This window comes from Gasterosteus aculeatus, chromosome 6 (assembly GCF_964276395.1).
Source record: "Gasterosteus aculeatus chromosome 6, fGasAcu3.hap1.1, whole genome shotgun sequence".
NCBI classification, from domain to species: Eukaryota; Metazoa; Chordata; class Actinopteri; order Perciformes; family Gasterosteidae; genus Gasterosteus; species Gasterosteus aculeatus.
Window position 1 is genome coordinate 7654809 of NC_135693.1, and position 17298 is coordinate 7672106.

The following is a 17298-nucleotide window of genomic DNA, read 5'->3' on the forward strand; positions in this document are numbered from 1 at the left end:
ACGGAGTAAAGCAAGCAAGACAAGTTCTGTATAATTATTTCACATGTTCTGTATTAAATAAATGACGGAAACGACATTTATACAGGTTTTATTTTTATGTTATTTATTTTTTTGAGTTGAGCATCAATGAGCCACCAATACCCAACTCATCAATATATCTCAAAATTCTGTAAAAGAATATTGTTGGAACTAATAAAATATTGACAATATTGTTATGATAAATGGATGCAAAACCTCAACAAACCAAACCAAATGAGAAGCCCCTGCCGCGAGAGACAATGCTCATCCAAAGGTTTTTGTACAGTCCAGGCCACACACATCCAGGCTAACCATTATGAACATGCACATTCCAAACCAAGGCTGCAATGGGACACTATGTGACATCACTTTAACCATTTTGACTTTATAATAAAATGTCAACTGCAGACACAGAAATCCCCGGCACACGATTATTGAGTAAAGGTCATGTTCTGAAATCACAATGAACCTGATTTCATGATTCATTAAAACTTGCTTTCTAGTGTGTTCATAGTTTGAATTGTTAATAATTTCATCTCCTGTCCTCAAGTTGACGTGTCCTTGAGTTCCAGACTGCTAACCGTTGCCATGGTTGTGCGTTTGAGGGAGTAAGGATGTGAGCTTGTGAAGAGCTGTGTGCGCAGTACGAGAACCTAATATTGGTGGCAATAGAACAGATACATTTATATTTGCTGCTAAAAACGTATCACAATTCCTTGTGATAATCAGGCCGTAGCATTTGCCAGATGTACATTTTGTGTGTTATATATCTGAGCACAGATCTCCATTTTTGCCTTCAGTTCACTTGCTTCGGGTCGGTCTTCAGGCTTCTGATGCAGCATCGACTTGATGATTTGGTTCTGCAAAAAGAACAAAAACAGACTGCTGCTGAGATTCTTACATGTTGAAGCTGTAATGTATCCAACATACGCACCAACATACGCACCAATGGCACAATCAAAACACTATTTGATTAGTTCATTATGGATTAAGCTGCTGATTATTTTCTCAATCAATTTACTGTTTGTTTGGTTTGTATAAATTCTTAAAATTGTTTTTTATTGTATCACAATTACCCAAAGTAATACCTTGAGATGATTTTTTTTGAAAACATTAAAAAAAAAGAAATCCTCACATCACATTTGTATGTACGTAAATCATTTAATGAGCTAATCAATTCAGCTACACAATAACATTGTCATGTGTTTGGTGTGCTGAATTTGTAACTTACGCTGTCCAATACTTGTACAATATTTGAAATGTAGTAATACTTTTGTAACAGTTAAAGTAAAGTACTTAGTTCCACCACTGTCTGTCGGTGGCCCTTATGAATAACTTGCACCCTGATGCTCAGTATCCATGGTAACTTACCTCTAGGGGAAAAGTCTGTGAAAACATTTCAGGGAGCTTCTGACTTCTGGCATCATTCCAAACCTGGTATTCATAAGGTGAGAAACAACTTGTAAGTTTACACAGGTAAGTTCATGTTCCATTAAATTAGTGAAAAATAAGACGTGTCTGTGATTTACAGTATATTGATTTGCAAACTAAAAATCAATCAACTAGCGGCGTTTACCTACAGAAGCCATCTTATTATTTGTATGGACTCACCTCTGCTCTTTCGTGCCCAGTAGAGAGTTTCCAGAGGATTTCAAAGTAAATCAAGCCCAAAGCAAATATGTCCACTTTTCGGTCATATTTCTTCTCTCTCTTTTGTGATGGATAAAAACACAGTATTGACAAAAGGCACTTCAGCAGTTTCATGTTATCCATAATATTATCAACAGAATAAAGCAGCAGCTTTCAGCTGAATATTTTTCAGCAAAAAAAAAGAAATAATCAAGAAGAAATTTCTTTCTCTGCGACCCGGCGAGCCGGTTGGGGACGACAGCTATAGACCATCTCACTTGTTCAGGAGCCATGTAACTGTGCGTTCCTCTTTCCCGTGATCTCTCCATCAGGGCATTGTCATCACCATCATCATCTTGGGTGACCAGACCAAAGTCTCCAATCTTCGCTTTTCCATCAAGTCCAAACAAGATGTTTTCAGGCTTATCAAATGCAGAGGAAGAAACAGTAAAGTCAATATAATAAATAAACAGTCAGTAGGTGTGGCTTTTATGCGGCCAATAACTAGTGTAATCAATAATAGCCTTTTTTAGTCGAACATTTATTAGGTAAAAAAATAAATCTAATAATTTGGCATTTGTTTATTGTATTATCACTGCATTAAATCTAATGTAACGCCCCCATTTACAAGTTGTATGTTCAAGGGTTTTATGACCATCTGTTGAAAATACTATTGAACGTTCCCTCCATCCTACCTTGAAATAATATTCTGGTGGACAATAGTTAAATACTGGCCTTAAAAAATGTAAACTTTGACTCAAGTCCAGATGTAATAACTAAATATTAAGCACAATGAATTCATGAACACAAATTCACGGGACAGACATCCCAACTACAGCCAGCTCATCATAATCTGTATTTTTGCTCTATTTGCTTTTCTACATACTCACTCCATTCCAGGTCAAGCCAGTTTCTTGGATAAGGTCACCTTGATGTCACCTACAGAATGGTTCCAGTCCTCCTAACACATCCAAATACCTGTGATTTTGGGTTCCCCCTGGCTCAGGCTGCACAATTCACACATTGACTGCTTCACTGGAGCCATCTTACAAAAGAGCCGTCATTCTCAAGCTGTCTATCTCAAATCCTCTCACTCTCCTGTTCCTTACAGAGTTTGCAAAACTCCCTGAAAGCTCTTTTTTTTGTGCAAAATGTTTCAACGTGCAGGAGGGCAAGAACTTCAGCCCTTCTCCTCCACAAATGCCCCTACGGAGTTCCAGGCAGTGGTCAATGATGTTCTCCAGGACCTGAATAAGATCAGGGTTTTGTATATCGGAGTATATATATCAAGAGGCAAGCAGGATCTGCTCTTTAGAGCAAATGCAAGAAATATGAGTGCTGTCCGCCTCTGCTGTTCCCGATCTATTCCGCCTTCCACGATAGTCTGCAGCCTGCTGGTATTTTATAAAGGATAATTTATCAGTGTGCTGTGTCTCTCGTGTGCTCGACTACCACATGACACCATACAGGTTGACTTCTGCTTCCTACCGAAAGGGAAGATATTATCAACGTAAACCTGCTTCCACCGGCCTCCACATCACTACTGTTGCTCGACAGTCCATGATGTACCGAACTGTATACTGGACTTCAAACAGCAGTCACACAGCACAGTTCCACAAACTCTCTCGCACAATCCCTCCTAGCACTTATACCTAAAATGTCTAGTATGGGTCTCAACCAGTGTACACAATAAAAATAAACTGGTTCCATGTAATCCGCCCAGGATGTCTCACGGTGCTGGGCCTCGTCAGAGTAATACACCTGACCTGTTACTGTGGTGGCGGGCTGTGGTTAGCTCAGCTGCTGAGGGGAGAGCGGGGGAGTGGATCAGGGAACGGTGCCCGCAAGTGAGTAAGAAACACAGGTGGAAGTGATCCTGACTGTCTCCCTATCATATGCAGTGAGGAGGACTTGGAGGCAAGTTGGAAGCCAGACGCTCAGGGCCGAGGCCGAGGAGCCGAGCAACTGATTGCCGAATAAAGACTGTTGTCACTCTCATACGTGCGTCTGAGGGTCCTTGCAAAGATCCGACGGAGCTAGCTATACAACGGCTACAGTTACATACAGGTAGCGTCTATATCACCTTTGTCTGCATAATAGGTCTCACCTTAAGGTCCCTGTGGACGTGCCTCTTGGAGTGGATGTATTCGACTGCACTAACTATTTGCTCAGTGATGCTTTGACCTTCTTCTCTTCGCTTGGAGTCTTGCAGAGACTCCTTGTTCCTCTCAACAATCCAATGCTTTAGTGTTTTGGTATCACATAACTCCATCTGAATATAGAAGTACTTTGCAGATGAATTACTCGACGTCCTGGAAAAGAAAGAAAGCTTTATTGATGATCTTTGACAGAAGTAAGACTTAACTAAGTGCATGGGACTCACTGGGAGGAGCCGTAAGTATCTGAACTGTCAGCTGCACAGTCAGCTAATTCAGGATTCCTGTATCCTGAATCCTCCACCCAAAATGTGTAGTATCTGACGATATTAGAGTGGAGGAGTTCTGATAACGTCCCCATTTCTCGAAGAGATTTCCTGATCCAAAGAAAAACGAGATAAGGAATCAGCAAACAGAGTACTTGCATAAATACGGCCCAATGCACACAGGAACCGTGCGACTTTATACTTACTCTTCACAGCGGACAACCTTTACAGCATAATACACGTTATTCAGCATTTTATGTTTTGCTTTGTAAACACGACCAAACGCTCCTCTGCCAAGAAGCTCCATGGGATCAAACTCCGACGTGAACCTGTTGATCAAATATTTGAAGAGGTTTAAGGCTGTATCCGTATATACATGTCACATGGTGCATTGGAAATACATTTTTCATACCTGGACGGGATGGATGTCTCTTTCTGACTATTTCCAGAAATCGGGACTTTGACAGCATCCTTAGGGAATAAAATAATGAATGGATTCAGAATGTTTAAGCCGCTGCAGTTGTTATGTTAGCATAGAGTCTTATTGTTGAGGTGACCTCACAACTAGTAGTTACTGCGTTTATGGAACCTGGCAGCTCTTTCTGTAGCTCCACCCCACTGAGTAAGCAGCATAGAAGGGAGTTGATCTTTCTATTTACTATCACAGTTTTTAGGATTGTAATGAGAAGTACAGACCTGATCCCTGGAAGAGTTTGATGAATCTGTGAATATTACTGAGCCACTTGTGCCCGTTGACTGGCTTTGAGGCGATGCAAGAGACTCTCTAGGAGAAAAGAGGCACGAGTTAGGACTTTTTAATATTTGCATTTCTACAAACTGTCTTCTATTACTCGGGTCAATGAGTGCCTTACAGTGAACTTGTTGCTGACAACCTGTCAAAGACATTGTCTCCAGAAGCAGCTGACGTTAAGGGAATCTGAAATATTCACAAAAATGTTATAATGTAGCATTTATCAAAACATTTTTATTTTTGCTATGGACCCAAATTAGACTTTTTTGAACTTACAGGGCTGCTACAGTACATATCATAACTGTAGAGCTTTGCTTTACCTACTGAGGGAGGGAACAGACCTGAGCCCTGGAAGGGTTTGACGTTATTGGGCTTCCTGTGCCCATTGGCCTGCTCTCTGCTGACGATTCGAGGGACTCCCTGCGGGACATGAGCACATCGGTCTCATTATCTGACTCTGTTGTCTGCCTTTTTACTAATTACATGAAGTGCCTTACTGTGTAGTTGATCGGCTAAGCAACACGGGTGAAGGACAATCTTCTGCTGTTGAGTTGATAGACACCTAAAATTTAAAGAATGGACACAATAGACATCATTAATTCATATGAAATTTCCCCATAGTAGAACATTTTTATTCAAACGTAATCAAAGTGAGTGAGTGTATATTTCATGATATAAAGGGAGTACAAAAACATGAAATACCTTGCTGTCCCAGTCCGACTGTTCTTGGAGAGCAGACCAGGCCAGCCGAGCTGCATTTCGTTTGGCTTCCTTTACAGTCCCACCCTCCCCTTCAGGGTACAACCTTTTGTCTATCATTAATTTGTAGAAAAATCTTTTGTTAAAAAAAAGAGAAAAGAGCAAATATTTTAGATCATTATCCAAACACATAGCTGAATAGCAATTAACAGTTAGAAAAAGTATCTAGTTAGAGTACAGAGGATGAGGTTAATTAATACTCACTGATGCCGACCATCTAGAAAGCATCTCCTCTCTTCAATGTATGAATGGCAGCGGTTGGTTTTCTGACAGTACTGGGCAATCATTGATATGAAATCCGCCTCTCCTTCCCTTCGTCTGTCTTTGTTGGCATGCAAGTTGCCACTGAGGCGTCTGAACCGATTTCTGTAACAAACAAGTGATGTGTCACACTGATGAATACGTTAAACTGTAAATCAGCAAAACTGAGAACTGTATTCGCCTGCTTCAGACGGTATAACGCAGAGGACAGCTCGATTGTACTTCCTGTCATTTTCTACTACATCTACATAACTTATTACCCTTTTATTTTACTTTCTTTATGGCTGTCCTGAGCAGCAACTGTTTATCTCATCTTAAAATTAAAATAAGTGCACTGCTGTTGTGATTTACTCACCTGATATCCAACACTGTCTGATCTATTTTATCTTTCTGTTGACCTGATGAACAGTGTTTCTCCTCTGCATCCTTGAAAATTAAAATACAGATCATGATGTTAAAATGGTTGACACAGTGGACCGTGGCCTGCTATGTTTGTTAAAGAAAACAAACGGATTCAAGGCCTACGAAAGGTCTTTTACTTTAAGAGGAACAATAATCTTACCGTGTTCTGATCTCGGTTCGCCAACAAGTTTTCTAGGGCAATTTTAGCGGCATTGTGCTTGGCCTCCTTCTTGTTCTTGCCCACACCATTGGGATAGACTTTACCATTAAAGACTACCCACTGGGTGTGTCTGTGAGAAAATATCACATCTGAGTCATTGATATATATATATACATATATCTATATATAGATAGATAGATAGAGTGAGAAAGAGAGCTGGATGGATGGATTCTTCATTCATCCCCAGGTAGAAATTGATCTGTGCAGTAACCATTGGACTCCACCAGGATGCCCACGCACACCCTCAGCGTGTTTAGCAGTACGACACATTTATTCAAAGAATACACATTTGAACCCATTAATACTACTGTATACCTCTCTTCAACCTGACCATGATTTACTTAGAATATGAAGAGGTAAAGACAGCACAGGGAATGTCCTTGCGCCATTACGCTCATTCACGCGTGCATACGGAAGTGATGCCAGTGTCCAAATCGTCATCGACTAGTGATGCCGATGTCCAAATGTACAAACTGGGGTTAAGAGTAACATAAAGTTACATTTAATTGAACTCACGTTAGATCATGACCAGGGCCGGCCGCAAATCCTTCAAACTTCAGCTGAGCGCGCGTTGCCTTTGCGTACTCATTTAGTTTAGAAAGATAGTTCCTAGTTTCCATCTTAAATAAAAAGCAGCCGGAATACCAACTCAAAACCCATAACGTTACATGACCCCTTAAGAACAAAGTAAAAGCTCACAATACTCTCAAAATAATAAGTCTCGTGTTGTTGGGTAACACCCGTGCGTTGCTTCAATTCAGACCTCCCTTAAGTTTCAATTTCTTCATGACGTCATTCTGGGTTCGTCACGTGACTTTGCTTTATCCAACAAAAAGAAAACGTAATTAAAAACTCCACGTAGTGCAGTGAACTTACAGCTACGAACGACTAAATGTCAGGAAGGGGAGCGGCTCGGCATTGATGGTGAGAAGCTGGTTGTTGTTCGTTGGGGGTTGAACTGGTCCGTCCGGTGGTGCGCACGCAGCGTCTCAGAGACAAGGGGACAACGCCTAGAGAGGGACGCCTCTAACATGTTATCTTACAACATGTTAAGAGTAAACACTCAACACATCATGCTCACTGACGGACACTTCAACTGTCTACATCCAATACCAATGTTACAACATCTAAATGAGACTAAATGTTGCTTATTCCGTGACTGTGACAGGTGTGGGTCTGTGGACTTGATTGTAGTTGCTATGGCGACAGATGTGGCTGTTATAGCAGGGTTGAATGTATAACAACAGACATGTCTGCATCAAATGATGTGACTGGATTGAAGGGTTGTTGTGGAGCTATTCCTACAGCCGAGCAGGATAACGTACTCAGCCACCCGAAAGGTTGTTGCTTATACTAATCTCCTTCGATCTTTAGTGGTTATGGATAATTCATTTGTGTTACCTGCACTTACCTTTTATGTCACATTGTTCTTAATACAAATAATACTCAGTGCTTCATTGTTTTGGCCACTCCTCAGTCTCTTTAATTTGCCCATTTTCATTTGCCTGAAAATATGTGTAACGTTAATTCATTCATTCATGTCTTTTTGTTTACAGTTTTGGGAATCAATGCTAATTATTGAGAAATAGCATTTGGTACATCGTCATTTCTTGAGCTAGGGTTCGTTCCTTAATTCAGAACTGAAACAGATTCATCTGAATGTAAAAACAAAGTAGTTTATCATTTAACTCCCTCTAAAATGAATAAAATGTGTAAAATACAACAAACTTCACGACGCATGGATGACCAACACACCTTCGTTGTCACTGTTTTATTTCCCAATTTATTCTATTTATTACAAAGCAAATGGTATAATAGGATAGACATCACTTAATACACATTTATCCATTTACAACATTGACAAATTTGAAATAAAGCATTCTAGGTAATTACCCAGGCCATGATTCATTAATCGAATAATGTTGCGATCAGGTCATTCCATGGTTTACATGTAGCACATGTACATTTTAGATTTTGTCCTATAAATATGTTGTATATATAAATTATGTTTACACTAATTTAATTATGTTTGGTCACTTTTGGACACCAAAAAATAATTCCGTAATAATTAATGCTAAGGGAGAACTTGTAATTGCATATTTTTTGTCCCAGTGAACCCCCCAAAAAACATCTTAAGCAGGGAGCTATTTCTAGGTGGCAACATCTTCAGACATACAACTCCTTGAGCTGTGAACTTTGGTCTGTGCACAAGATCCAGATGTAAAATTGCCCCAGTTAATCCCCCTAATTATATACATATGGATGTTTCCATACTTCTCGTTAGAAATACAGTCTTCAATTGATGCCATATAAAACATTACGGTCTCTTACATGAACAGATTACAATAAATGGCAAGTATGACAACCCAAAGTAGATATTTGTTGCCTTTTTGGGTTGCCAAAGTTGCAATGTGGACTCATTCCTAAGACCATGAATCTCTTGTGAAATGTGGACATTTTATTTGTAAATGTACAAGTTAAACACATTCACGACCATATGCATATTTGAATTACACGTCTACAACCCCGCTAGTGGACAACAGCCTTAATCAATCCCACCTGCTGCTACGATCACTTTTAGTGCTGCTTACAACCAGTCAACCAGCACTGACACCAAATGTCAAACTCTGCCTCCATTTTGATCTGAAAGACACTCACGTAGTGTTTTGCGACTGCATATTGCAGTTGCCAAAGAAATGTTGCACCCAGTGAAGTACTCAAAACTTCCTTTTGTGACGGTTCCTCCCACAGCTGGTGTCTACTGCATAGATATGTGTTTAAAGGCTAGATGTCTTATGGCGGAGGCGGCCATCTTGGTAGTGTCAGCTCGCTCACCCGTAACATTGTGTCGTTAGTGGTACATGTACTTTAAATAATTATAACTCGCTCAATTTTCAACCGATTTTTATGGTTTGTTATGAACGTCAGAGATGTAGTTATGACATATTTATGAATACTGTTCTGTTTAATATCATTTTCGTATGAAAACCCATGGTTATAATTATAATTATTCATAAGTATGCAGTGTCATAAATACATCCCTGTACAGGGTGGGGATTTCAACACACAGCATTTCGTGATGTATATTTATAAAGAGAAATCTTGTACCTATTTTAGAACATTGTTCTATTTTTTAGAACATAACAGAATTATATATATATATATATATATAATATGTATGCAGTGTCATAACTACGCCTCTGACGTTTATAACAAACCAGGCCGATTAAAAGTCGGTTGAAAATTGAGTAAGTTATGGTCATTTAAGTGCACGTATCACTACCAACACAATGTTATGGGTAAGTGAGCTGCCTGTACCAAGATGGCCGCTATGTGCGGACGTTCCACATCTAGCTATGGCGGCAAATCACTGTCAAAATTCGAGAGCGCAAATCAGGTCGATGTGCGCGCGTAAATCAAACATCCGCGAGCAAAAGTCTCCCGCGCGTTACGTGAACTTCGTTGCTCGCGAGGTTAGCCTCTGCTCGCGCTCGAAGGTGTTTTCTACGCGCTCGTTGTTTTTCTTTCTGACAGTAAGGGGGCGGAGCCAGTCACCATTGTATCTACATCTAATTGGTTACAAACCCCGTCTTTGGATTGGCTGAAGTGATGCATTCACACAACTATAGAAGCCCATTTCCGCACTGAAGAAAGGGGATAGTAAGTCGAAATTATGAGATAAAACGTTGTCAAAACACAAACGGCACCTCTCTGTAACCGTAGTGGACCGTAGATGACAACCAGCTACAACCATCATTTACCATCATTACCGGCACATTAAGACCAATGCGTCCAGCTCGCAGGCCGGTCCGTCAGTCTAAATCTTGCCAACTTTACCGAACTATGGAGGAGCCTGCGTTTATCTTATATCATCTCATTAGTTTGATTTTCCAAAAATCGATCGGTATTGAAAGTTGATTGAAAGATATTCACAGATTTCGGACTTCATTTTATCAATACGGTCTGCGAGCTGGACGCATTGCTCGTGATGTGCCGGTAATGATGGTAAATTATGGTTGCAGCTGGTTGTCATCTACGGTCCACTACGGTTACAGAGAGGTGTCGTTTGTGTTTTGACAACATTTTATCTCATCATTTCGACTTTCTATCCCCTTTCTTCAGCCAATCCAAAGACGCGGTTTGTAACCAATTAGATATAGAGATAGCATGGTGACTGGCTCCGCCCCCTCACTGTCAAAAAGAACAGCAGCGAGCGCGTGGAAACACCTTCGAGCGCGAGCAGAGACTAACCGAGCGAGCGAGCAAATATCTCGCGCGAGAGGGAGATTTGCTCGCGGATGTTTGGTTTACGCGTGCGCATCAACCTGGTTTGCCGCCATATCCAGGTATAGGATATATTGACAGGATGACTCACACACAAACTCACAAGATGAAATCAATGGAGGCTTCAGTGTAGAGGCGTAGTGAAGACAACAAGGAGGGAACTTTACAAAATGCCCACACGCCCTTTGCACATACACATTCATGGTCCTAGGAGTGAGTCCACGTTGCCATTTTTGCTACATATCGAATTTTATTCAATCAATAAAATACTGAATTGTACTTCAAGGAACTGCCGGATCGCCAAACTAGCTAATTTGAGGTTTTTCCACTGTTACGGGTTAGTTATGAAAACAACACAAGGTCTGCTCGTGAGTTTGTATCTGGTTTTGTATGTGCCACTTCCAAATTTCATGGCTTTAGGAGCTAAATGTCTGAAAGTATTGAACACTAAAATTGGCTATAACTCCATGCAATCCTCAATATTCAGCATAAATCTTTTTTTGCACTCAATTTTTTTGAGTGACAAAATCTAAAATGTACACAAACCGTCTGCTCGGATTTGAATAACCGAATCCTCTTATTGTATTATAAATCAGTACTATGATTATGACACATCTTTTCACATCTGATCACAAAACAGTTAGAGATCATTAGCAATACAAACGTGCAAATAAAAAGGTATTATGGATTATTATCCCGAATTAACACAATTTGTGATGACTGATGCTTTTGTCTTGTTATTTTAGTGTCCTTGTAAGTCAGAAAGTCCTACTTTCGCGGCGTGTATCTTTAAGCCCTCTTAGTGTTTGGGAGCACTCTTCCAGGTGCATCTTCAGTTGACTTGCTTCCGGTCGGTCTTCTGGGTTTGCACTCAACATCGACTTAATGACTTTGACCTGAAACAGAAAGAACAGCGATCTTCATGATATCAACTGTAAACTGTAAAAACTCCTCCTCTAATTCACTTCACCTGGGTATCCTAACGAAAGTAACTCTTTTCCACCAACCAGCATCTGTCCTATCTGACATTTAACTGTTGGTCCTGTTATGGCTTCCATTGCAACAGTGTGAACCCCGTACCTCAGCCCCACCACCGCCCTGCCAGAAGCATCGCCAACGTCTGCAACCCTGACGAAAGTACGGTTTCATGTATCAAGTAAAAGAAAGAGTGCTCGTGTACCTCCAGGATAAAATTGCTTGAAAATCTCTCAGGAAATATCTGGTTTCTGGCATCATCCATGACCTGGGGTAAAAAGACAAGAAGAACATTTAATAGGTGCGATTAAAAATTGATAGGCTGTCGGCTTATTTCACAGATGGCATTTCTGCTGTGAAATTAAATTTGGGGATGGTTATATGTGTTTGGTAGCCATCTTTGAAAAATACTAAAAACAAAAAGCATTCATTGGGTCACAGTTAACATTGACTTGAATTGAACAGCTCACCTTTTTCCTCTCCTGGCCGATCGAGATGTTCCAAAGGAGTTCAAAATATAACAACCCAAAAGCGAATATGTCCACTTTTCGATCATAAGTCGAACTCCTGCTCTTCTGTCATGAAACAAGAGAAACAAGAGCCCACAATTAACAAAAGGCACTGAAGCTCTACAAACCTCCCGTCAACAACAAACATTTGAGATGAATCCAAAGTGAATGTCGGTGTAGAACATCTCACTTGCTCAGGAGCCATGTAACACGGGGTTCCTTTGTACACCGTTCTCTCCAAGATGTTCTCAGCATCGTCGTTGTTCTCCTCAGTCACCAGACCAAAGTCCCCGATCTTCACTTCCCCATCCTGCCCAAACAGGAGGTTGGCCGGCTGACCGTGGGGAAAGAAATGAACCATCATGGAGCTTTATGACTGGTGTGATATAAATAAGCATTTTATCCACGTGGTCTCACCTTCAGGTCTCTGTGGATGAGCATCTTGGAGTGAATGTACTCGACTGCACTGACTATTTGCTGAACAATAGTCAGACTTTCTTCTCTCCTCTTGGAGTCTCGCAGAGATTTCTTCACATTCTGAAGGTTCTTCTCGTCTATCCACACTCGGAGAGTTCTTGTGCTACACAACTCCATCTGAATATAAAGGTACTTTACAGATGAACTGCCATTCGACCTAGAAAAGTAAGTTCAGAAAAACTGAGACATGAAGGACGTATGTTGAGGATTTGAATAAGTGGATGGGACTTACCGTGAACTGCTGGAACTGTCCTCTGCACTGTCCCATTGGTATCCTGAATCCTCCAACCAACACGAGTAGTATCGAACAATATTGCAGTGATTGAGATCTGATAACACCTTCACCTCTCCTAGAGCTTTTTTGACACTAAGGAGAACAAGAAAAAGGTGCAGTTAATAAAAAAAATCTTTACTTTTTGCACATTAAAAATATGAAAGATCTTTCGTACTTGACTTACTCTTTGCAACGGACAATCTTTATAGCAAAACTCTTCCTCAGTAGTTTATTCTCTGCCTTAAAAACATGACCAAAGCTTCCTTTCCCGAGGCTCTCTATGGAGTCAAACTCAGATGTAAACCTGTAAAGATTAACACAGTTATTGTTGAGGCAAAACGTCCTGAACTCTACATATTATTGGCTGGTTACAAAAATGTCTGTTTATATTAATTCACAAATAAACAGCCACAGCAGAGCTAAATACAACAAGGCCACTAAAGTACTTCAATGTTTCCATTTTCCGTACCATGACGCCGATGGTTGGGTTGTCGTTTTCTTACTCGGACTTCTTCCTGGACTCTTGCCACTGAAATTGGGCATTTCACCCTGAATGAATAAAATAAAGTACACAGAGATTGAAAACGTTTAACAAAAACAAAAACTATGAATTATCCTGATTAATATCTTCATACTTTACCTCTTTGCTGTTTCTGCAGGCGTTTTGAAAATTTGCTGCAATTCTAGACAACAAATACGGCAGCGTCAACTACAGAATCCAGTGAAAAATTATGTATTGTAACTTTACAGGGTTTGAAAAGACTCCTCACCTTATTTTAGGCTTCACATCAGGACTTTTAATCTTTGTGATGGGAACCAGAAGAATATAACCAATTATATTTCAGCAATACCGCAAACAAAATCTACTACACAGGGTCCGAAAAAAGCTCTTCCTTTACAATTAGCGACGTTGTGCAGGGAAGTAGACCTAATGACTGTCCCACTCTGGGTCGTCCTATACTATAGTTACTTGTTCTCTATCACCAAAGACATGGGTTACCCCAAAAAGCATCCTGGCAATGTGTCGACTCACTTTCTATCATTGGAGCAACAAGCCACTTTAGAAAAACTGATTGAATTAAAGTCTGTCTTCCATAGACGGTGAACCATGATGATGTTTAGAGGATTGCCGAGGAAATAACAGACCTGATCAACAGGAGGATCTGATGAATTTGTGAAGAGAGCCGAGTCACTTGCAGCCGTCGACACTCTTTCAGATTTTGGATCAAGGAACTCCCTTGCAGACGAAAATGAGATGCTTTAGAAACTGTTCAAACTCCACCTGCAATGTCTTTCATACTCCGCAGTCTCACGGTTTGTCTGAAGACGCGAACAAACCATCCTTGGACACTGCCGACCCCGGAGACAACTGCAAGCACAAAAGCAAGTGTTTATTACCGCTACGTACATTTGGGAGTGACATCAACTTTGATCAAGCTCTGTAGAAACACATTTTCACTATTTCTAAACTGCTGTGCAGCAGAAAAACGTGTGAGTGATTTGTTAAAAATTAAATAAAAAAAGAGTTGTGATAATTTGAGTTGAGTTAATGTAAATATCTCATAATTGTGAATAAAATAATGGAAATCATACAAGCTGAAAGGATTCTAAAATGTCAGTATAGCCGATCACTTCATAGTAACTTTCTTTGCAGGCACATGGTGAAAGGCAAAATGACACGCTTGAGAATTTCAAACCTACGCTTTAAGCGTGTTTCCAGATTTCAACAACGACACTTTGATTTTACATTGTGGTTTCACTAAAAGAAAAGACTCAGATTTCATGTTTTGTATTAGAGTTTTAAAGGACAGTAAGCCGCAGCAACTTGGTTCAGTGGAGCAGAATAACAAATTGATTTGTAATAGAAAAACATTTGCAATCAACATGTTCTAGACTCTAGAATCTAGAGTCTACTAGGGGACATCTCGAAAAAACGATCACACTAAATCAGCAGAAAATGAGAAATACCTTGCTGTCCCGGTCCGTCTGCTCCGTGAGAGCAGACCAGGCCAGCCGAGCTGCATTCTGTTTGGCTTCCTCTACGTTCTTGCCCTCCCCCAGAGGGTAGTTCCTGTTGTCGATCACTAATTTGCAGAAAAACCTGTGTCGGTAGGGAGGAAATATTTAGATCCTCTTTCATATCCATCAAGCGCTTCAGAGAGTCCTTTCAGGGTCCAGAGGTCCATACTCACTGCGGGCTTTGATCTGGACCCATTCTTTCCTCTAGGACGTAGTCATGGAAGAGCTTTGTTTTGTGGCAGTGGTGTTTGACGATTTTTATGAAATTTGTCTCTTTAAAAGCTTTTTCCTTGGTGAGCACACTCATGCTCTTCATCTTGTCACTGCAACAGCAAGAGAAGTCAGACACTAAAACCTTGAATTACCCAAAAGAAGCAATGCCGCGTCATCGTTTTGTGCTCACCAGATGTCCGACATATTCAATTCTTTGCTTTCTTTGCTTGGCGTGCCACAGTACTCCTCCTCAATATTCTTCACAAAACAAAGAAAAGTACCTTTTCATATTTGTTTCACTGGAGTGTGATTTGTGTAACATACAGAAAATCAACTACAACTTTTTTATGGCAACAATACAGTCAAGTTGACTCTTTTTCTTTCTCTCTGTTTTATACAAGTTGCATTCATTCTAAAAGAAACCACGGTGCATCATTACTTACCTCTGTGGTTTCAATGCCATGTATCTGTTGAAATACAAGCTTTGCTGCTTCCTCCTTAGCTTCCTTCTTTGTTTTCCCAGTGGCCCTTGGATACTCCTTACCACCAACCACAAAGCAGCAGCAGCATCTAATGTCATAGAAAAAATATTTAATGCATTTTCATATCAAGAGAAAAGAGCTACAGATGATAATTCATTGTAGAGGCTTACGGTGAAAGACCATTTGGTACCAGTTGGGTCGACTCCACAGCCCTGATCATCATCCTGTTCTTTTGACTGTACTCATTGAGCCAACACATATAGTTGCCTTGAGAGAGAACGGTCTGAGCAGCTGATGCAGTGGAAGCTTCTGTTGCATTTTCTGTCTGTCAAGATTAAAACAAACGTACATCAAGAAGACCATCGTCTTGATTTACTTTTCTATACTTTGGATCGCTAAAATTCACAATAATCTTACAGGGTCAATTGTTTCCTCAAGCAGGACTGTCAGGGCATTTTCAGCTGCGTTCAGTTTGGCTTCCTTCTTGTTCTTCCCCACACCATCAGGATACGGCTTACCGTCCACCACTGCTCTCACGGTAAACCTGCAAACAAACGACACGACTCAGTCAAACAGCCGAGACCATGTTGAGGTGAGGTTGATCATTTGACAGCTTGGAAACTACTGTCAATGAGCTAGTACGTTAAAGCAAACCCCATAGATCGGGTCGTAACAGCTCCGCTAATTGGGGGTCACGGTGTCCTTTTTGGGGGATTATATATATATATATATATATATATATATATATATATATATATATATATATATATATATATGGTGCCCTTAATATGTTTGGAGCAGGACATCAGATCGCATACATTTCAAGAATATTTACATTCAACACCGCTGAATCCTTCACATCTACTTGGACCTTTTTTCGCGTGCGTCTGTTTTAAAGTGGTGTTACACTCGTGCAGGAGGATTTCAGGAGGCTCTGGGGAATGACAGGCTCGTGCGGTACAGTGGAGGGTATAACATTTAACGACTACAAAATATATACAATGGTTTAAATGTAGCAACTTAGCAAAGAGCACAGGGGGGAAAAAACACGGGAAGTGCTAGCGTTTGCCGCCCTGGGGTAGGAACACGTCCTTTTCTCACTTCTCTTCGTGATATAACGTCAAATCCCACCGGAGAATGAATTGAACTCACGTTTTAATGTGATCGGGGCCGACAGATCCAACGTCCTCATATCGAACCACCAAGCGCTGTTTCTGCGTGAGCTCGTTGAGTCTCGCCACGGCCATTGTAAATAACTACTAGTAACAACTAAACAGATACGGCGTCACCTCACGGGTAGGAGTACATCTCGGACTACTAACTAACTTTGTATCGTTTTAGAGTTCATTTTTACTTTACGTAACGTTACATCGCGGGCTGAGCTGTAATTCCGCCTCGCCGTCGGTAGGTTTCGTTTTCTTTGTACACGTCACACAATATGGCCCCTTCACGTGATATCTGAAATATCATAACTGGTTCAACTTGCATGAACTAAGCAGCAATGGTTTAAGACAACCCGTAACACTGCGGATGGAGCAATGTGTTAGAATAGTGAATGGGCGAAGTGTCTTTTATTTTAAGTATCCTGCAAAGCTATTGTTTA

The 17298-nt window shown here is 40.6% G+C and overlaps 2 protein-coding genes across 2 annotated transcripts; both read right to left on the bottom strand.

The window, feature by feature from the left end:
* Nucleotides 1–76: 76 nt before the first annotated feature.
* On the bottom strand, nucleotides 77–7422 carry LOC120820498 (interferon-induced, double-stranded RNA-activated protein kinase). The gene is made up of 17 exons (XM_040178347.2): nucleotides 6979–7422; nucleotides 6403–6532; nucleotides 6196–6266; nucleotides 5784–5945; nucleotides 5523–5655; nucleotides 5318–5382; nucleotides 5162–5240; nucleotides 4942–5006; nucleotides 4766–4853; nucleotides 4482–4540; nucleotides 4276–4398; nucleotides 4031–4180; nucleotides 3755–3959; nucleotides 1926–2069; nucleotides 1630–1728; nucleotides 1390–1452; nucleotides 77–878 (listed from the first exon to the last, which is right to left on the bottom strand). Exons 1-17 carry the CDS (start codon nucleotides 7080–7082, stop codon nucleotides 744–746), a joined length of 1875 nt encoding a protein of 624 aa, XP_040034281.2. The 5' UTR covers nucleotides 7083–7422; the 3' UTR covers nucleotides 77–743.
* Nucleotides 7423–10976: 3554 nt separating this feature from the next.
* On the bottom strand, nucleotides 10977–17164 carry LOC120820497 (interferon-induced, double-stranded RNA-activated protein kinase). Its single transcript, XM_040178346.2, has 19 exons — nucleotides 16848–17164; nucleotides 16113–16239; nucleotides 15866–16020; nucleotides 15657–15783; nucleotides 15404–15471; nucleotides 15174–15323; nucleotides 14950–15082; nucleotides 14295–14350; nucleotides 14128–14218; nucleotides 13752–13783; nucleotides 13622–13664; nucleotides 13451–13530; nucleotides 13166–13285; nucleotides 12940–13074; nucleotides 12648–12864; nucleotides 12421–12564; nucleotides 12192–12296; nucleotides 11927–11989; nucleotides 10977–11642 (listed from the first exon to the last, which is right to left on the bottom strand). Exons 1-19 carry the CDS (start codon nucleotides 16940–16942, stop codon nucleotides 11505–11507), a joined length of 2079 nt encoding a protein of 692 aa, XP_040034280.2. The 5' UTR covers nucleotides 16943–17164; the 3' UTR covers nucleotides 10977–11504.
* Nucleotides 17165–17298: the final 134 nt, after the last annotated feature.

Excerpts from the sequence above, each read along its gene's own strand:
- LOC120820497 (XM_040178346.2), bottom strand. The coding sequence starts at position 16,942 with ATGGCCGTGGCGAGACTCAACGAGCTCACGCAGAAACAGCGCTTGGTG. Across the intron at positions 14,351-14,949 it reads AGACGGACCGGGACAGCAAG|TTGTCTCCGGGGTCGGCAGT; the intron begins GTATTTCTCATT and ends TTGTGCTTGCAG. Across the intron at positions 11,643-11,926 it reads CAAGCAATTTTATCCTGGAG|GTCAAAGTCATTAAGTCGAT; the intron begins GTACACGAGCAC and ends TTTCTGTTTCAG.
- LOC120820498 (XM_040178347.2), bottom strand. The coding sequence starts at position 7,082 with ATGGAAACTAGGAACTATCTTTCTAAACTAAATGAGTACGCAAAGGCA. Across the intron at positions 5,946-6,195 it reads CAGACAGTGTTGGATATCAG|AAATCGGTTCAGACGCCTCA; the intron begins GTGAGTAAATCA and ends TGTTTGTTACAG. Across the intron at positions 1,729-1,925 it reads GTTACATGGCTCCTGAACAA|AGAGAGAAGAAATATGACCG; the intron begins GTGAGATGGTCT and ends CCATCACAAAAG.